Source organism: Lepidochelys olivacea (genome assembly GCF_965140295.1).
Source record: "Lepidochelys olivacea isolate rLepOli2 genome assembly, chromosome: 8".
In the NCBI taxonomy this organism is placed as follows: Eukaryota; Metazoa; Chordata; order Testudines; family Cheloniidae; genus Lepidochelys; species Lepidochelys olivacea.
In genome coordinates this window covers 89,065,705-89,085,409 of record NC_140418.1, presented here as the reverse complement: position 1 = coordinate 89,085,409, position 19,705 = coordinate 89,065,705, and the positions used below count along the sequence as shown (strand labels likewise).

The following is a 19,705-nucleotide window of genomic DNA, read 5'->3' as shown; positions in this document are numbered from 1 at the left end:
GGGAGGTGGTAGAATCTCCTTCCTTAGAGGTTTTTAAGGTCAGGCTTGACAAAGCCCTGGCTGGGATGATTTAACTGGGAATTGGTCCTGCTTTGAGCAGGGGGTTGGACTAGATGACCTTCTGGGGTCCCTTCCAACCCTGATATTCTATGATTCTATGAAAATGTAACTGTAAATGGAGAATCATCATCAAGCAGGTGTTTCCACTTGGGGGCCCACAGGGATTGGTTCTTAGCCCTATTTAACATTCTTATCAATGAACTGGAAGAAAACATAAAATCATCACTGATAGAGTTTGCAGATGACACAAAAATTGGTGGAGTGGTAAATAATGAAGAAGACACGTCACTGATTCAGAGCAATCTGTCGTCTGGATAGCTTAGGTAAACTGGGCACAAGCAACCAATATGTGTTTTAATATAGAAATGTACACATCTAGGAAAAAATAACACAGGCTATGCTTACAGGATGGGGGATTCTATCCTCAGAAGCAATGACTCTGAAAAAGATTTGGGGGTCATCCTGGATAATCAGCTGAACATAAGCTCCCAAAGTGATGTTATGTCCAAAAGACCTAATGTGATCCTGGGATGTATAAACAGGGGCATCTCAAGTAGAAGCAGAGAAATTATTTTACCTCTGCATTGGCACTCATGCGACTGCTGTTGAAATATTGTGTCCAGCTCTGGTGCCCACAATTCAAACAGGATGTTGATAAATTGGAGAGGATTCAGAGCCGCGGGAATGATTACAAGATGAGAAAGAAGCTTTACAGTGATTGAGTCAAGGAGCTCAGTCTGTTTATTTTAACAAAGAAAAGGCTAAGGAGTGACTTGATAGCAGTCTATAAGTGTCTACATGGGTGATGGACTCTTCAACCTACCAGAGAAAAATATAACACTATCCAATGTTTGGAAGTTGAATCAAGCCAAATTCAGACTGGAAATAAGTCATAATTTTTAACAGTGAGAGTAATTAGCCATTGGAACAATTTACCAAGTGTCATGGAGTATTCTCCATCACCAACAATTTTTCAATCAATATCGAATGATTTTCTAAAAGATATATTCTAAGAATTATTTTGAGGAAGTTCTAGGGCCTCTGTTATACTAGACTAGATCACAGTGGTCCCTTCTTGCCTTGGAATCTATGACAAGAAATTAAATGTAATGCTATGAAGTCCTCCTAAAAATGGAGATTTTTCATCTTCATTGTCAGATCATCCTGCCAAAATGAAAAGTTTATAAAATGTGGACCTTGAAGCAACAATTAAAATCTCTGTAAGGGACGCCACAGTACATATATTAGCTTGGCCTTCCCGTTAGCCCCCAGTACATGAGTGCATGACTGATGTTAGTGCTTAAAAAATAAGTTAGAGCATCATTAAATTTGAACCTTCTTACATAAAAGCTGTTGGGTATCTCAAGTCATTAACAGAGAAATCTTATAGATTTGTATACAAACTAGTAACTTTTAAAATAATCCAAAATAAGAACCTTGAATCCTAAACCCATTCTGTGAATCTAAAATCTGATGGAACTTATTTTCTTGTTCCTGTTCAGATGCACTTGAATTCAAAAAAGGGGACTGTTGTTCTGAAGAGTATTGAGCAGATAATTGTGGAAATATGAGAGGAGCTGACTTTTATGTGACTTTCACTCTTCAAGATGAGTAAAGTCTCATAAACTCATAAAACTGTGTGGAAATCTCATGAGGTTGGCTGAAATCTTGGGAAAACACCTCATGAGATTTTGGGACCATCAAACCTGAGTCCTCATTCTGATTTGGTTTCAGACCCAGGACCCTAGCCTAATTTAGATCCAGTCAATGGGATTTGACCTCTTAAGTGCCTAACCATTTTTGAAAATGAGATTTAGGCTCCTAAATCAGTTAGGTGTTGCAACACTGAGTATAGCAATGCCTACATATTTTTAAAATCTGGGCTTCCCTGCTCAGTCCACCCTGATTTTTAAACCAAATGTTTGGGAACACTGTTGAGGGCCCAATCCAGCAAATAGTAACAGGAACGAGTTTCTCCTTTAAAGGGACAATTCATATGCATAAGGGATTGCAGGATTGAGCCCCTAAAGGAGGAAAATGTTTCCAACTATTTTGTGACAAGTGACTTGTGACAAGACCCAATTTGAGGATTCTCTGTGCCTCCATCTACAGTTGATGAGGTCCCTGAGTGCAGGGACAGAGAACTTGGCAGCTAAAAGGCTTTGTTTCAGCTTTAAGGAAAATGCATCTTCTCTGGAGAATAAAGTTTAGAAAAAGAAAAGACATACACTATCTACCTATTAAGGTAATTACGTATGTCTCCGCACTTTAGTCTCTTATAGATGTATACAGAATGCAGTATATAACCTGGAATGATTAAACAACTGAGGTGTGCCAACAGTTGGTTGATAGAGAAGATTATCAGTGAAGGAGGACCAAAGTATCCCTCCTGTCCGTAAAAGAAACCCATACATGCTTTCTGCAACCTGGATTTACCTATGGCATGGTGTGACTCACTTAGATTCCTTTAGATAAACAAAGCGACTTTTGGTTCTTCTAACCACACTAAGAAGAACATCCTCTATGATGTGATAGACCAAGGCCAGTTGGGTGTAGCAGAAGGGAGATATACTGGCCACTGGATTAACAGTTTTCTTTTCCCAGACTGACCAGAGCATGGGCTGCTCCAGACTAATGAGAACACCTGATTCCAGTTAACCTGCAAAGAGTCAGATGAGGCCATTAAGCTAATGTGACCACCTGACTCTAATTAAGGCCCCTCTGATTATATAAAAGGGCTCACTCCAGTCAGGCAGAGAGGAGTCAGGGAGCCAGAGGAGAGGAAGTGTGGCTGAAGGGCTGGTTAATGAAGACACCCTCAAGTCATTAGTAAGGGAGCCCTAAGGTAAGGGTGAGGAAGGAAGAAACAGAAGAGCTGTGGGGAAGTGGCCCAGGGAAATGTAGCAACTCTGGCAATAAAAGGTTGGCTGCCAACAGCTGCTACCATTAGGGTCCTTGGGCCGGAACCCGGAGTAGAGGGCAGGCCTGGGTTCCCCGCAACCCACCACGACGGAAACATCTCCTGGGACGGGAAAACAGGCCCCTGTCAGGACAAAAGGCTAAACTGTTTTGGCGTGAGGTCGTAGGAGCAACAGAGACTGTGGGAATTCTCTCACCAACCTCCATTGCTGGCTTATGATGAAAAGGGCTCAGTAGACTGTATCCCTGGCCCTAGAGAGAGAAGGGCTACGTGGAGGGTCACAGTGAGCCTCTGAAGCTAGCATAAACCACCTGGAAGCGTGGGACCCATGGGGACAAGGTCAGAGCTCTGCCACAACAAGTACATTGTTCCCCAACTATCCTGACTATTGTCCGGTCTGCTCAAGTAAATGTCAGAGACTCCTATAGCAGAGTTTATGTGGAAAGCAGTTCTCGTTAATTATAGTATATGATTATATAATCTCCTCCTGCACTGCAATTTACTAATGCCTCTAGGACAGAGGTGGGCAAACTATGGCCCGCAGGACACATACAGCCCGCAGGACCATCCTGCCCGGCCCCTGAGCTCCCTGCTGGGGAGGCTCACCCCTGGCCCCTCCCCCACAGTGATGCACTCCTGCTGCTCTGAGCAGCATGGTAAGGGGGCAGGGGTTCTAGGGGGCAGTCAGGGAGCAGAGGGCGGTTGGATGGGGCAGAGGTTCTGGGGACGCAGTCAAGGGATGGGGACCAGGTTGGGAGTGGGAGTCCCAGGGGGCCTGTCAGGAGGTGGGGGTGTGGATAGAGGTCGGGGCAATCAGGGAACAGGGAGTGGGGGGGTTGGAGAGGAGGTGGGAGTCCGGGAGGGTCTGTCAGGGGGCAGGGGTGTAGTTGGGAGGCAGTCAGGGAGCAGGGGGGGGGGTTGGATAATGGGGTGGGATTCTGGAGGTCAGTTAGGGGTGGGGGGGTCCCGGGAGAGGGTGGTCAGGGGACAAGGAGCAAAGGGTGGTTGGATAGAGGGTGGGAGTCCTGTGGGGGGGCTGTGGGGGTGTGGACAGGGGTCAGGACAGACAGGGAGCAGGGGGGGTTGGATAGGCGGTGGGGTCCCAGGGGGCAGTTAGGGTCAGGGGACAAGGAGCGGGGGGGTTGGATGGGTTGGGGGTTCTGAGGGGGGCTGTTAGGGGGGTGGGAAGTGGGCGGGGGCAGATAGGGGTCAGGGGCCAGGCTGTTTAGGAGGGCACAGCCTTCCCTACCTGCACCTCTGTACAGTTTTGCAACCTCGATGTGGCCCTCAGGCCAAAAAGTTTGATCACCCCTGCTGTTGCCTGAGCAGAATCTACATGCTACTTAACCTATTATCTAACAAATCAACACACACTAGTTTCCGCTGTATGTATGTAAACCCTCAGCACCAAAGTCTTAAAAATGTGCAAAACCTTACCCCTATTTAATTTTTGGTGTGGTTGATCACTGAAGGTTTGGTGGCTTGGTTATATCCTTCTTGGCATACACATTTAATTGAATTACTAAAAAAGATGGTCAGATAAATTACTGAAAAATCCTTATGCCATTAATTACCAGTATGTTGCTTCCAAAGTGCAGATTGTTTTTCTTCAAGGGATAACAATTGCATATCTTCTGCTTTTTGGTGGCTAGAGAGCCTTAGTCCCTCTTTTCCTGTCAAGATATTTTTGATGTTTCTGATTCTGAACAGTATCTGCTATTTTGAGCTCCCATATACACAACTGAATGCCGGCATCTTACTTAACCTCCAAAGAATTAGACTTTAGAGCTAGCTTCTCTAAAAAAAGAAAAAAGAATTGTGTCCCTACCAACAGTATGCTTTCTTTATTATCAAGTGTCCGAATCTTTGGAACAATCTAATATTTACCCCAGGCTTGAGAAGATGCCTGATAATATATTTCAACGGTGTATCATATTTGTATAAATATAGTGGGGACATTTGCTCCCACCTGGCTATTATTCTTCTATGAGCTTTTACAAACCCAGACTTACTGCTGGTGTCACTGCTCCAGTTTTGAGGGACCTGGACTAAATTTTCTGATTTCAAACAGAGTAAGAGTTCCTCTATTAGTACTCTTGATTTATCCTGGGTCCTGTGTCAACTTGAACAACAAGTGAATTGTTCCCTGCTGGGTGTTTGCATGAACATAAAGTATAACAAAATAACAGCATCCACACTCTACAACCCTCTGGTGGCCACTACTGACTAAAATTAAAATGTTTTTGTTGATTCACTGTTGGGTCTCTGCACCTTTGTTATCCAAAGCTCTCTCTAAAAAGGGAACAATAAAAGCAGTAGAGTGGGTGGTGGTAGAAAGTGCTATATTAGTGTGCAGGCTGCTAATAGAATAAAGATAAGGATCAAAGCATGTTGAATATTGTCAGTAAAGATAACAATAATGTTTTGACCAGAAGGTCATCTTGCAGAATAACTTGTAGGTGGACTGGAGTGCGCATAAGGGTTGGTAATAGGAAGAGATGGCTCTTGTCATAAATATAAAGGGAAGGGTAAACACCTTTAAATCCCTCCTGACCAGAGGAAAAACCCTTTCACCTGTAATGGGTTAAGAAGCTAAGACAACCTCACTGGCACCTGACCAAAATGACCAGTGAAGAGACAAGATACTTTCAGAGCTGGAGTGGGGGGAAACAAAGGGTTCTCTCTGTGTGTGTTGCTTTTGCCAGGACCAGAGCAGGAATGCAGGTCAGAACTCCTGTAAAAAGTCAGTAAGCAATCGCATTAGTTTCTGTTTTGTTTAAATGGCTGATAAAATAAGTTGTGCTGAATGGAATGTATATTCCTGTTTTTGTGTCTTTTTGTAACTTAAGGTTTTGCCTAAAGGGATTCTCTATGTTTTGAATCTGATTACCCTGAAAGGTATTTACCATCCTGATTTTACAGAGGTGATTCTTTTACTTTTTCTTTAATTAAAATTCTTTTTTTAAGAACCTGATTGCTTTTTCATTGTTCTTAAGACCCAAGAGATTGGGTCTGTGTTCACCTATGCAAATTGGTGAGGATTTTTTATCAAGCCTTCCCAGGAAAGGGGGTGTAGGGCTTGGGGGAATTTTGGGGGGAAAGACGTTTCCAAGTGGGCTCTTTCCCTGTTATTTCTTAGACACTTGGTGGTGGCAGCAATAAGGTCCAGGGACAAAGGTAAAATAGTTTGTACCTTGGGGAAGTTTTAACCCAAGCTGGTAAAAATAAGCTTAGGGGTTTTTTCATGCAGGTCCCCACATCTGTACCCTAGAGTTCAGAGTGGGGAAGGAACCTTGACAGCCCTACGCTAGACATGTCACAAATTTTGTCGGACATTGACCGTGTCATGAGGAAAATAACTGCAGCAGGCAAGTGTCCAATTTTATGGACAAATGATAAAGCACAACTGGACTTACCTGGGGGAAATTGTATTGTGGATACTCCTGCTGAACTGGTTTTGAGAATTGGTAGAGAATGCACCAAGTTCACCAACACATATCAGTCAGAGACTAGTGTTACATCATTTTTATATTTAGGGACTGCTGACGATCCAAACATAGAAATATGTAGCTGTTACTCTCAAATTCACAAAGCATCATTTATACTTAAAGTCAAAGATAATCTGGTTTTTATCAGACTTTATCATTTTATACATGTCCAAAGCTATTCTAAAGATATCAAAATTTCATTTCCAGGAAGTTCAGTTCTTCAGCTGTAGTATCAACGCAAAAATCTTTTTCCTAGTCTCATTTCTTCCTCCAGCAGAACTTTGACCGTTTACATTACGGGACATGTTTACATAAAAGCTGTGCTTTGGAAGTTGGAATAAATAAGGGATTTAAAATTAGAGATGCAGAGATGTTAAATAATTTCTACCGGTTGAAATCTAAGATTTTGGAAATAGGAAATTAAGTGCTATCCTTGTTCTGTATTTATCAGAATATATGGATGTGGCTTCCTTCCGCCAAATGTAAGCGTAACTCTTCTTCATATTGCAGCCCTTCAGTGTCCCATCAGTTATTCTACTTGTTTCATCCCTATTCTAATTGTTTCACATGAGCACAAAATAACTCTCTGTGCTGCCTTTGTGAATGTCATACCAGATACTTGCCTGGGATGATGTGGATTGATGCAATGCCCAGTTCTCTCTCTTCCTAGGTATCTGGGTATTTTAGATTATCTTTTTATTGTTTGTTCTTCGTTTCAAATCCTGTACTGTCTGTCTATGAAAAGAAAATGCTATTAGTAGACATTCCTTCCTTCAGGTACAAGGGATCTTATGATGTGTCAGCCCATCTGCTTTCCAGAGCTAGCTACTCTCTGTGATAAGGATGGGGTCTCATACATTCACCTGTGACCTTCTGTTCCAAAAGTGTTGCTCAGTGCAGAGATGCCAAGTTGGAGATGTGTACGTGATAGTGTAGGGAAGCTGTAGATGCCTCCCACAAGATTACTTTAGCAGAAATAAAATATCTGCCTTTAAAATGAATTCTTCAGTCACAGGCTCAAAATAGTGTTTGGGTCTGCAGAATGCTGAAAACTAGGGAATGTTTCCTCATGATCAAGAAAGGTTTAAGTTTTAAGGATCTAGCTCAGGGGTGGGCAAACTTTTTGGCCCGAGGGCCACATTGGGGTTGCAAAACTGTACAGAGGGCTGGGTAGGGAAGGCTGTGCCTCCCCAAACAGCCTGGCCCCCGATCCCTATCCTCCCCCCCCCACACTTCCAACCCCCCTGCTTCTTGTCCCCTGACCACCCCCTCCCGGGACCCCTGCCCCTAACTGCCCCCTGGGACCCCACCCCCTTATCTAACCCCCCCAATCCCTGTCCCCTGACTGTCCCCCCTGACTCCTATCCACACCCCTCCCCTTGACAGGCTCCCTGGGACTCCCACCCCCTATCCAACCCTCCCTGCCATCTTATTGCCCCCACCCCTATCCACACCCCCACCTCCTGACAGGCCCCCTGGGACTCCCACTCCCAACCCTCCCTGCTCCCCATCCCCTGACTGCCCCCCTGAACCTCCGCCCCATCCAACCACCTTCTGCTCCCTGACTGCCCCCCGCCCCCTTACCATGCTGTTCAGAGCAGCAGGAGTGCGTGGCTGCGGGGGAAGGGCCAAGGGCAAGCTGTGGGGGAGGGGGCGGGAACTCGGGGCCGGGCAGGATGGTCCCGTGGGCCGGATGTTGCTCGTGGGCTGTAGTTTGCCCACCTCTGATGCACCTGCTGTTGTTCAGACTCTTTTTCTCTAGATCTAGCTGCAGGGATTTCATCGGGTCTGTTACCTGCTGGGCTGGTATTAGGGATGTCTGAAGAGGTACAACACATCTGTTGACTTCAATAGCGCATCAGTAGAATATGAAGGTGCAGAAGTGAAATTTGTGAGAGTGCAAAAGGGCTTGCAGAAAATGATTGCTGTGCAGATTAAACATCAGTTGTTCATCTCTTAGATAGCATGTTGTCACACAATCATGCACTCTTCATTCTGCATTGGAAAAAGCCACTCTGTAGTTCAGTATGATGTGCTTAGGAAATCAAATCTTTTGTTGAATACTTGTGAATATATTTGCTTTTAGGGATGAATTAGCTTGTCCAGAAGGGGAAAAGCTGGGGATTTTTACTTAGACCTAATTGTGGACTCAGGTTTACATGGTGGATCTCTGAAGTTTGGGTAAACTCATTTAAGGAGCTTCGAGCACCTTTGCATTAAACTGTGAATGCACTTGTTTTCCGCCCTCATCCTAAAAGAATCGTGTTCATATGTGTGTGTGTGTCCTTCTGCATGGTGCATGTGAATGTATGTGTGGTTAGCAAAAAGTGGGCCAATTATCCAAGTGTCTGTTCTGCTTGTCCTATAGACTGAAACAAGTTGATCTGATGCAAATTTATTGAACATCCTTTATTTCAGACCTTTTGCTGAAATAACCCACTTTCTTGAGCCTCTTCAAAAATCCAGTCGAAGAGGAGATGCCTGGCTACCTTAATTTTTACACACTTTTAAGATACATTAGAAATTAAAAGGGAAAATCCCAGCAATCAAAATAAGCAACCGTCATTGGTGCATGTTACTTAGCTACCTGGTGATGTGCCTTAGGTACAGGGTATGAGAAAGAGGGGAATGTTTAAAATGTCTTAATATTTTCTTATTGAAGATATATTGTCTAAACTTAGATATTTGATGTTTCATCCAAAATTTACTTAATTATTCCTTTAATGCTAATCTGTTACTGTACTATTCTGATCCAGGTTGTACTGTCAGATTTGCATAAAGATCCAGATTTGTGGGGAGGGGTGTAAAATAAATATATAATCAAACCCATATTAAAAAATGGAGTCGATCATAAATGTTTGAGAGAAATGTGGTCATGATGAAAACCCCTGCTCACATCCAGATCCAAGGACAATCAAAAGACAAAATGAAGGTATAAATGTGATTGCTTATATAGAGGTTCTCGACTAGATATGACAATGAATGATATTTTAGAAGCAGTTGATAGATCCTTGAAACCTTTTCACATACGTTCTCTTCAAGAAGGACAGACTCAGACTCTAAAATTATTCCAACAAGGAGAAAAAGAGCTCCACATGAGACTAGCGTATAGTCCATTCTCCCAAATTCCATATCCTCGCTCAGTCCATTGAATAGACGAGGGCATTGAGCCTTACAAAGACTCCACAGTCTTCAGTTTTGAAGCAGCTTTGTTCCCCCACTTTTTTTGTTTGGTTGGTTTTTAGTCACAACATTCTGATCTTTCTCAACAATGAATATGCCTTTCAGTTCAAAGTCTGGAATAAATCTGTGGAGGTGTAACCATTTTTAAGATTCAGAAAAGCCAGGGTAGTGAGTAATAAATATATCAGTTGATCCCTTGCTGTACATGTGCTGTGGCCAGACCCACTGTACAAGCAAAGGGGCTTCACCCTTTTTTGTGTTCTCACTGATAGGTAGATATCTGGGTCCTTTTCATGGGGAAGAGATCTAAAAGCTACAGCTATCTGATCTGCATTTCCCTTACTACTGTTGCTTCTGCATGGGTTTGATCCTTTCTCTCTTCAAGAACTCTAAGTCAAAATGCAGCAGGAAGGATAGCTGTCACACATAGATGATATAGGCATTTCAGTGGCAGTACCGTATTCAGTCCTGTACCATATTAGGATGCTTAAATCTAGTGCTGCCCCCATTTGTCACTTTATCCCTATACCTCAGCATCTTTGCTCAGTAAGTTATGGGTGGATTGAAAACATCCAGAGATTTGCTGCTGCATTTACACTTGCAGCAGGTGAATGAATGACCTAAACCATTCATCTTTATTGCATCAAGGCCTTGGAAGCTCAAATAAACTGAACTGCATTTGCAAAATTTGTTAATACCAGCAGTGCACAAACTTTGTACTGCAAAATAAAAGCCCCAAGGTTTGGTAGGCATAGTTTGACATCTATGTTTTAAAATCCCATCTCTAAAACACAGCCTTTCCTTTGAAATAATCCATATTATTTTTTGTTTCTGGGAGAGATTTAGCCAGACCAGGAAGGGCAGGATAGAGAACTTAACAGGCTGGTTTTAGTTACAAAAATACAAAGCCTGCTTTTAAGAGATGTGCTGAGCACCTCCAATTCTAATTAAACTAATGGGAGCTGACTGCTCAGTACCTTTGAAAATCAAGCCAATGTTACGTTCCCCATCCCCATGCTCATCCTTAACCTATTGATTTGCACAGTCTACCACAATACGGATTGAAGTTTTGAACATGCATTCAGATTCCCAGAGAATGAATGAAAGGTATAAGTCATTCATTATTATTGTCTCAAAGCTTTAGTATGTCATGCCATTGGTAAATGACTAGTAATTAATCATTCTAATCTATTAGAATTTCCATTAAGAGAGAAACTAGATCTTTGCCAAAACAATATTTGATGCCAAAGGCACTTGTTATTGGAAATACTCCTTTCTATTGTTGTTTTCAATAAACAAGGCACCTCCTTTAGCTGTCAGTGTGGAAAGTAGTGTGTAAATTTCCCACATGCCCATATTTGATTTATATGCAAATTCTGAATTCATCTACTCTTTCCCCCTAATGTGACTTTATTCAGTTTTTACCACTTTGGTGCTAATTTAGGATTTCTTACATAGAAGCAAGCTCATTGCCAGCAAAGGAAAAATCAATGGCTGCAAACACCCAGGGGTTAGTTATTTTAGTGTTCATGTTGAGTATGCATGGTGGCAGCTGCATAGAATCTCCATTACAGAACATGCAGTGCATGATTGGAGCAAATATCTTGGTACTTTAATCCCTGCAACCCTCCCGTTTCTTCTAATTATATGACTCTCCTGAATTAATTGCTGTGGGTTTGCATCCCTGAGTTTCACTCTGAATTTAATTTAAACCCAAAACTCAACCTGAACTGCCAAGTTTTCTCTGATTCCAGATTGAATTCAGAATTTCTCGTGGGTTCGTTCTGAAACTATAATTTACACTAGTCTTGCTTGTAAGTGGGCTTACCCATGCTGAAAGGTTCACAAATCACCTGTTTCCTCTTGTTTTTTCCTACCCCCCCCCCCACCCCCCAGATGTTCTGGTTTAACTTGGATTTAAACTTGGAGAGTGGTCAGTTTGGATGAGCTATTACCAGCAGGAGAGTGAGTTTGTGTGTGTATGGGGGTGGGGGGGATGTGAGAAAACCTGGATTTGTGCAGGAAATAGCCCGACTTGATTATCATGCACATTGTGTAAAGAGTTGTCACTTTGGATGGGCTATCACCAGCAGGAGAGTGAATTTGTGTGGGGCGGTGGAGGGTGAGAAAACCTGGATTTGTGCTGGAAATGGCCCACCTGATGATCACTTTAGATAAGCTATTACCAGCAGGACAGTGGGGTGGGAGGAGGTATTGTTTCATATTCTCTGTGTATATATAAAGTCTGCTGCAGTTTCCACGGTATGCATCCGATGAAGTGAACTGTAGCTCACGAAAGCTCATGCTCAAATAAATTGGTTAGTCTCTAAGGTGCCACAAGTACTCCTTTTCTTTTTGCGAATACAGACTAACACGGCTGTTACTCTGAAACCAAGCCAAATTGTATCCTCCTACAGATGTGCCTATGTGGGGGAGGCGCTGGAAATTCCCTGAGGTGAATGTCAAAGGCCCCAATTCAGCAAAGCACTAAAGCATATTCCTATTCAATGTCTTCAGTAGGACTTAAATATGTGCTTAAGGTTTTGCTGAATCAGGGCTAGAGTTTCTTTGAAATATTCCCAGTATTCCCACAGATCTCCAAGATCCAAAAGGAAAAGACTCCCCATTGTCATGGAAGCTTGGACCCCTGCATTGTTGCTCTAGAGGTAACCAACCTCTGTTGGCCATGTTCCTATGAGAGCCTGGCTGCAGCTGGGCCAGCAAACAGTGCCTGTACAAACCTCCATCTCAGAAAGGCATGTAGGTATTTAGTCTATGTGAACGCTGCTTGGAGCAACATTTAACTTAGACACAGATATCTGCTACCTATAGAGGAGAGAATGTGGCAGACAGCAACAGCTCAGTTTGGGTGAAGGGAAGAGGGAAGGAAACTGCAGAGCCAGTGCTGCCTTGGAATAGATGCAGAGGTTTGTGCTTCCCATCGGGCACAAAAGCGAAAAGAAGGCCTTGGGCCTCATCCCTTCCAAAAAAACCCGGAGCCAAACGATTTACTGTAAATTGTGGGGTGATGGAGTGTTTTGGTTAAAACATCATCCAGCTCTCTTCTGTAGAACACAGAAGTGTACTGCACAAACTGTCATGCAAAGACTGCCTTATTCATAAAGCATCAAAGTTCCTTCGGATGTGTGCCACTGCTTTCACGTGCTGTTCATAGTAAAGAACTTAAATTATTGTGGTTATACAGAGAGTAAATGACCATCTGTGAACACATTCAGTCCCATTCTGAACACCCAGGGGACTCTTACTGCTCACAAATAAAAGCAAAATGCCAGACTTGACTTTTTATTTTCAGTAAATGATTCTTTATTCCCCCACCTCTGGTACAACTGGCTTTGAGTAATTGTAATGTTTTATATGCACATAACAAGTGAAAGTTTTCCCTCTGTTGCAGGCTCTTCTAGGGGACCCAGTCCTTTGACGATGGGGGCCCAGGACACCCTCCCTGTAGCAGCAGCATTCACAGAAACTGTTAATGCATATTTCAAAGGAGCAGATCCTAACAAGTAGGTACCCCCACCCAGTGGAATAGTCAACTTCAGGTACAAATCTTTTCAATGTAATGTTTGGGTCATTAGTCGTTATTTCCAGAGGTCTCCCAGGGCATGAGTCAACCGAAACATCTAGCAGGGCTCAAACGCCTCTGGATGTGTGTAAGTCCCGTCAATGTTAAAGGAAATTATAGGTGTGAATCAAAGGATAAGACCTCCTTTATTGAGTGTTCTCTGTAAAACGTATCCGTTATTGTGAACACATCTTATTGTTCAAACCCACTAGTTAGCGTTTGTTTGTTTTTTTTAAAGGTGGGTGAAGAGAGTAAAAAACTCAGTGCAAGCCATGCATAGCAGAGTGGAGTGGTGTCCTGATCTGAGCACAGCACTAAGAGCCAGGGACTCCTGAAGAGTGCCAGCACTATCTCAATAACATGGTTGACTCTGACACTGACTCGCTGTGGGGCCTTGGGAAAATCACTCAACCTTTCGTTCAGTCATTTTCCACACCTGTAAAGTGAGGAATACGTTTGCCTGCCTGCCTGCTTTACGGGGTGTTCTGACAATTCAGTCTGGGTAGCATTTTAAAGGTCATGTTTTATGTAAGAATCTTGAATCCTATTTTAGCAAAACTATTGATTTCAATGGGGCCAGGATGTCACCCCTAGTATCTGTGTCTACAATAGATTTTTTCCACTGATAATGGAGATTTTATACAGCCTGTCTATCCTGTAGACCGAAATAGACCATCTTGTACTGTTGCTCACACTGTGAGATGTGTCTGCTATTGCTTTCGTTTCCCCAAAGGTAGTGCATAACTTTTCTTAAGTTTAATGGGAAATCTTCTACTATTCCTGAAAACCTGAGGAGGTATCTCTCTTCTTTATTGTGGGCAGTGAATTCAAAATCAATTTCAGTTTCTCCTGTGCCTAACTCTTTACTGATGTTTCTTATCGCAGTGGTTCTCAACCAGGGGTCCGGGGCCCCCTAGGGGGCCGCGAGCAGGTTCCAGGCGGTCCACCAAGCAGGACCAGTTTTAGACTCACTGGGGCCCAGGGCAGAAAGCCTAAGCCCTGCCGCACAGGGCTGAAGCCCAGGGCCGAAGCAGAAGCCTGAGAAACTTAGCTTCATGGGGGCCCCTGTGGTGTGGGACCCCAGGCAATTGCCTTGGTTGCTACCCGTTAACGCTGGCCCTGGCTTTTATATGCAGGAAACAGTTCTTGTGGCACAGGTGGGCCATGGAGTTTTATAGCATGTTGGCAGGGGGGGCCTCAGAAAGAGAGAGGTTGAGAACCCCTATCTTATCGGGTTCTCATTTGGCCCTTTGTCTGTTTCCACCAGACAGGTAAGAGGTGGGAGCTCCTGGTATATAATGCTTTTTAAAGGGAAAAGCTCTTGAAGGACATCAAATGTGATTCTTTAGGAGAAGAGAGGGTCAGGCTAAATGGTTGCTCTTAGCTTCTGTGATTCAAGTCTGGTTTTTCAGCACAAATGAACTCTGGCGGGGTGGGGGTGGAGAACGAAAACGAACACTACAGGAAAGAGAAAAGAACAGCAAAAGATAGGAAAACTTAGCTTCTGTCTCTGAAGCTCACAATTTAATTTCTGGGAAACTGCAGGCGCAACTCATGGCACGCAACCTTATTAGCCACTCTGTGTCCAGCCAAGCTTCTGCTGCAATCAGGCTGGTAAGACATTTTGTATAGCCAGTCTCCCTCATCACAGCAAAGCGTCGCATGGTTAGACAGAAGGATAAAAAAGACAGGGGAATAAGGATGAGCTAGAAATGTATATGGTCATAGAGGCAGTGATGTAATCTGGTTCCCTCATCTCATGCAATACTGCCCGAACATCTTTCCGAATCAGGGAAATGACTTACCAGTTATGGTACTCCAGGTCCTGTCATGCTGGTCAGTGTGGTAGTACTAATGTTCCAGCACTTTGCCATTCTCAGAGTTCACTGCAATGCTCATGTGTGTACGTTGCCAAATGTTCCTCAAAAAATAAACGTGCAAAAGGGGCAGAATTGCTACCCTACCACATCAAAACTACCCAATCAAAACAGGCTTCTGATGGTCCCTGAATGGATGGTTCCTCTCATTTTAAGAAGGTTCTGGTCTGTTATGACTATTTCGTAGCCTCACCAGAAGCCTTGAAAACCCCTGATCAACAATTCTTTTGGCTCTAACAAGCTTAGTTTAACACTTCTCTGTCTGTTTTGTGATAGTTTAACAACAATTCTAAATAATATATTTGCAAGTAAATATTACCTTTCTTCCACGTTTCACCCACGTTGAGCAATTTAAAAATTCAACCTGGAATAGAGTTTAATGCAACAGGTATAATTGAGTAGTTTTAAATTAATTATTTAATTGTTTTATCAATATCATTTATGTGGGCTAATTTTAATGTACTTATATACTATGCACATTAAATATGCAACACTGGTTATAAAAGATCTTACAAATATGAGGGAAATACTTTTCTCTTAAGGGCTATTCATAGATTAGAGATGCACAGATAGTTAACAGGTTTGATTTGGTGATGGTAAAATAATTACCAGTTTTCTCATGCCCACAAGTAACTAGAGAAAAGTTCTGTTTCTGTGTGTCAGGCTTATCTGTTTTATGGCCTGAAAAATATTTTTCATTGACATCTATTTCTGTTCATCAAGGAATTAATTTTAAATGTAGTTACAGAGAGGGACCAGAAACTGAGTCTCTAGAGTTTATTGTGGGAGTAATATACCTATAATCTGCAATTCTTCTCTCCCGCCCTACTTTCTGGATATTGCATTCTGAAAATCTGACCTGATGCTAGCTAGTGTGGCTATACTAACCTATTATCCCTCCTACACAAGTACACTGGGCCAAATTCTGTTCTCATTTCCACTGGCATAAATCCAGCATAACAACTGAACTTTCCATGAAAGTGATTTCTTGTTCTTCAAAGCCCTGCAGGCATTCAGAAACCAAGATTTACTTTGTCTATACTTCCTACAACCATAGAGAACTACAAAGAAATGCAAAAAGAAAAGGAGTACTTGTGGCACCTTAGAGACTAACCAATTTATTTGAGCATAAGCTTTTGTGAGCTACAGCTCACTTCATCGGATGCTGTAGGTCACGAAAGCTTATGCTCAAATAAATTGGTTCATCTCTAAGGTGCCACAAGTACTCCTTTTCTTTTTGCGAATACAGACTAACACGGCTGTTACTCTGAAACCTACAAAGAAATGGATGGACTCAAGGCCTGTCTTTATACTTGGTGATTATGGTTGATTTGCTCAGGATAGTGGGTGAGTGTCTGAGAGAAAGGTGATGTAATTAGGTTTGTTTTTTTTTAGCTTTGGTCTGTATTTTCTGATTTTTGTGTTTGTTTGAACCTTATTTGCCCTTATCAGCTTTAAGTGCTTGCAATGAAGTTTTGTATATTTGAGATTTATGAATTAAGATGAGTATTATTCTGAAGTGCTTTGCCAAGGAAGGTATCACATATCATCATTCCCATTTTACAAATGGGGAAGTGGAGGCATAAAGTGGTGAAGTGACTTGCCCAGGTTTCCTGATTTCCAGTCCTGTGGACTTGTTACCTCCCTCAGCATGTAGTTGATAGACACAAACTAATACCACTAGAAGACCATTTCACTCATCAGTCCTTCCTTTGATACAGCAGACACAGTACTGTACTAAAGGACATCTCCTTGCCAGAATATCCTTAGATGTTGTTTGCCACTCACTGAAGAGACGGGGATTGCCCTATTTATGTTAGTAATCAATGCCCTCAACAATTTTCCTGCAAACATTAAATATATATGTATGTATGTATCTCCTTCAGTGAGCGTAGATTCTCAGCCCTGAGTTTAGAGTCAGGGCAGCTGAGAATGAGTGGCAAGATTCTGGGCCAAATGGGGGTTGAAACAGCCTGTGGCATAACCGTACACTACCAGATCGGCAGGCAGTGATGGATCCAGCAGAAGTTGATTTATCGCGTCTAGTCTAGACACGATAAATCAACCCCCGAGCGCTCTCCCGTCAACTCCTGTACTCCAGCGCCGCAAGAGGTGCAGGCAGAGTTGACAGGGGAGCAGCAGCAGTCAACTCACCGTAGTGAAGACACCACGGTGAGTAGGTCTAAGTACTTCGACTTCAGCTACATTATTCACGTAGCTGAAGTTGCGTAACTTAGATCGATGCTCCCCCCTCCCCCCAGGGTAGACCAGGCCCTAGAACAGCCTAACGGTGCCACATAGACCATTGCATTAGGGGGATGCAATGGTCCTATTTCACTAGGAGAGTGCTGAAGCACTGGAATGGGTTACCTAGGGAGGTGGTGGAATCTTCTTCCTTAGAGGTTTTTAAGGTCAGGCTTGACAAAGCCCTGGCTGGGATGATTTAGTTGGTGTTGGTCCTGCTTTGAGCAGGGGGTTGGACTAGACCTCCTGAGGTCTCTTCCAACCCTAATATTCTATGATTGCACAACCAGAAACTGACAGCATACCATGTACCCCCCTCGCTGCCCCCCACCCCCGAGCTTCATGACTGCTTTGCACTGGTAAGATCTGTTTTCAGATGACAATACTTGAATTTGAAGCAAGAAAAGTCACATTCATGTTCCATCTGTATCTTTTCCCTGCTATGACTCTCTCTTAAACTTAGATTTACAGCATAACTTTGATACACAGCCACATACTGTATTTTCAGCAAAGAAAGATATACTCCAGTTCATTGGCACTAATTTTTTTATTGCATGCTATCTGTGTAAGAAGCCTGGAGATATAACATGATCTCTAAAAGATACTGGAATATAAATTCAGAGACTATATTTTGAAGTGATAGATCCTGTAAGAAAATTGCTGTCAACACTTGGATAGTCTGCTTCTTTGTGCTAATGTACATGGATCAGCAACAAGCAAAGAATGAATAGTGTGATCACTGAATTAGTCTGAGGCCTAGAAACAACCAGTAAGCAAGAAAATAAAAATGGCAAAAATCAATGCGAGGGTTTCCCAATTAGACTATATATTATATCCAGAGTGCACTTCATCCACCACCTCCTATTTATGGAATCACTGTTCCATGAATACTGGAATCCTGAAACCTACTACTTCATTATTAAAGATGCTGGCCTCAGTACAAACATTGTCACCTTAGCACTAATTCCAGCAGTGCTGTGGGCTTACCATGTATGTATAAACCTGGCATCAGAAAGCACTGAGTGGAATGGGTAAAACACAGACAAGGCAGGGCATGTTGGTTTTATTTGGTAAGTTCTCTCATTGATTTTTGCAATCTGACTGCCAGAAAACAACTCTTTCCAGTATCTTCTGTATTCCTCTTTCAAAATAACTATCTCTGCATTTTGCACATTCATTACATCTGAATTGAACACTTTCCTTTTCCTTGCTGATCCACTGGGGGAATGAGCTGAGCTGGAGCTGCTGCTAGTGAGGGTGCTGATGGCTGCCCCCCACCCCCCTCCCCCCGTACAAGCAGGGACACTGAGATCCAGCACAGACACTGAAAGTTGGCTGCTTCTACAGCCACAAGACAGCAGTCAATATGGCTGGATCAGGACCTGCAATGAAATTACAGCTCAGTTCCAGTTGCCTGGGTCAGAGAGCAGAAAGCTAGGGCTGTCCCAGGCAAAACTGGGCTGTTGGCAACTGTTCAATTTAAGATGGTTGATTTTGTTTTTCTGTTCTGAAGAGAAAAGCAGATTGTTTCTAGAAGCAAGTCCGGAGGAGTTCACAGAAATATCACATTTTCTATTTGTTGCCCAAATACCAGAATTTTTCTCTATTCAGACTAATGCTGTTTTAGGAAGAAGATGATTTTCTTTCCAGTATAATAGAGAAGGAATGAAATGTCACCATCTCCATCATGCCTAGCTTGATACAGATGATTCACTTCCCAGGCTATATTTTAAGCTGCTTTCTTTCTTCTCTCCCTTTGTCTCCTTTGATTTGATTTTGAAGATGTATAGTGAAGATAACTGGAGAAATGGTGCTGTCGTTTCCTGCAGGAATTACCAGACATTTTGCCAATAATCCAGCCCCATCTGTTCTAACCTTCCGTGTAATAAATTACAACAGGTTAGAACACGTCCTGCCAAATCCGCAACTTCTCTGCTGGTAAATATAATTTTACAAAAACTTTGTAGAGACTTATAAGAAATGTTACTCTGTAGCCACGTTGGAAGAAACATTTCAAGGGAATAAAATACTGTGATCCTATGGAGGTTTAAACCTTGACCTGCAGAATTGTTCACAAAACCATCTCTCTCAATATTATTGAGAATAAGGCTGAATAGGATGCAGTCAATTTTAAAATATTTTAGCTTGAATTGTTTAGTTGTTTGAATAATGCCTAAGATCAATGAGTCCTCCATTTCTTGTTCATTTGCTTTGTGCATTTGACAACACTTAGTTTATAGTCAGTTTGGCAATTTATCCTGGATAGTATGGATCAGATCCTGAGATCTTGGCAAACTGCAGTCTATGCAGGATCCAGGCACCTCCCTGCTTCCCTAATTCTGGGGCTGGC

At 42.7% G+C, this 19,705-nt stretch overlaps 1 protein-coding gene across 1 annotated transcript in view; it reads left to right on the top strand.

Moving 5' to 3' along the window:
* The window catches only part of SGIP1 (SH3GL interacting endocytic adaptor 1), a 166,113-nt gene that overhangs the window by 138,779 nt on the left and 7,629 nt on the right, over window positions 1-19,705 (top strand). Inside the window, exons 19-20 of the mRNA XM_084637122.1 lie at window positions 13,064-13,175; window positions 19,138-19,293. Of these exons, the coding sequence (XP_084493248.1) occupies window positions 13,064-13,175; window positions 19,138-19,293 (268 nt within the window). The remainder of the gene's footprint in view (window positions 1-13,063; window positions 13,176-19,137; window positions 19,294-19,705) is intronic.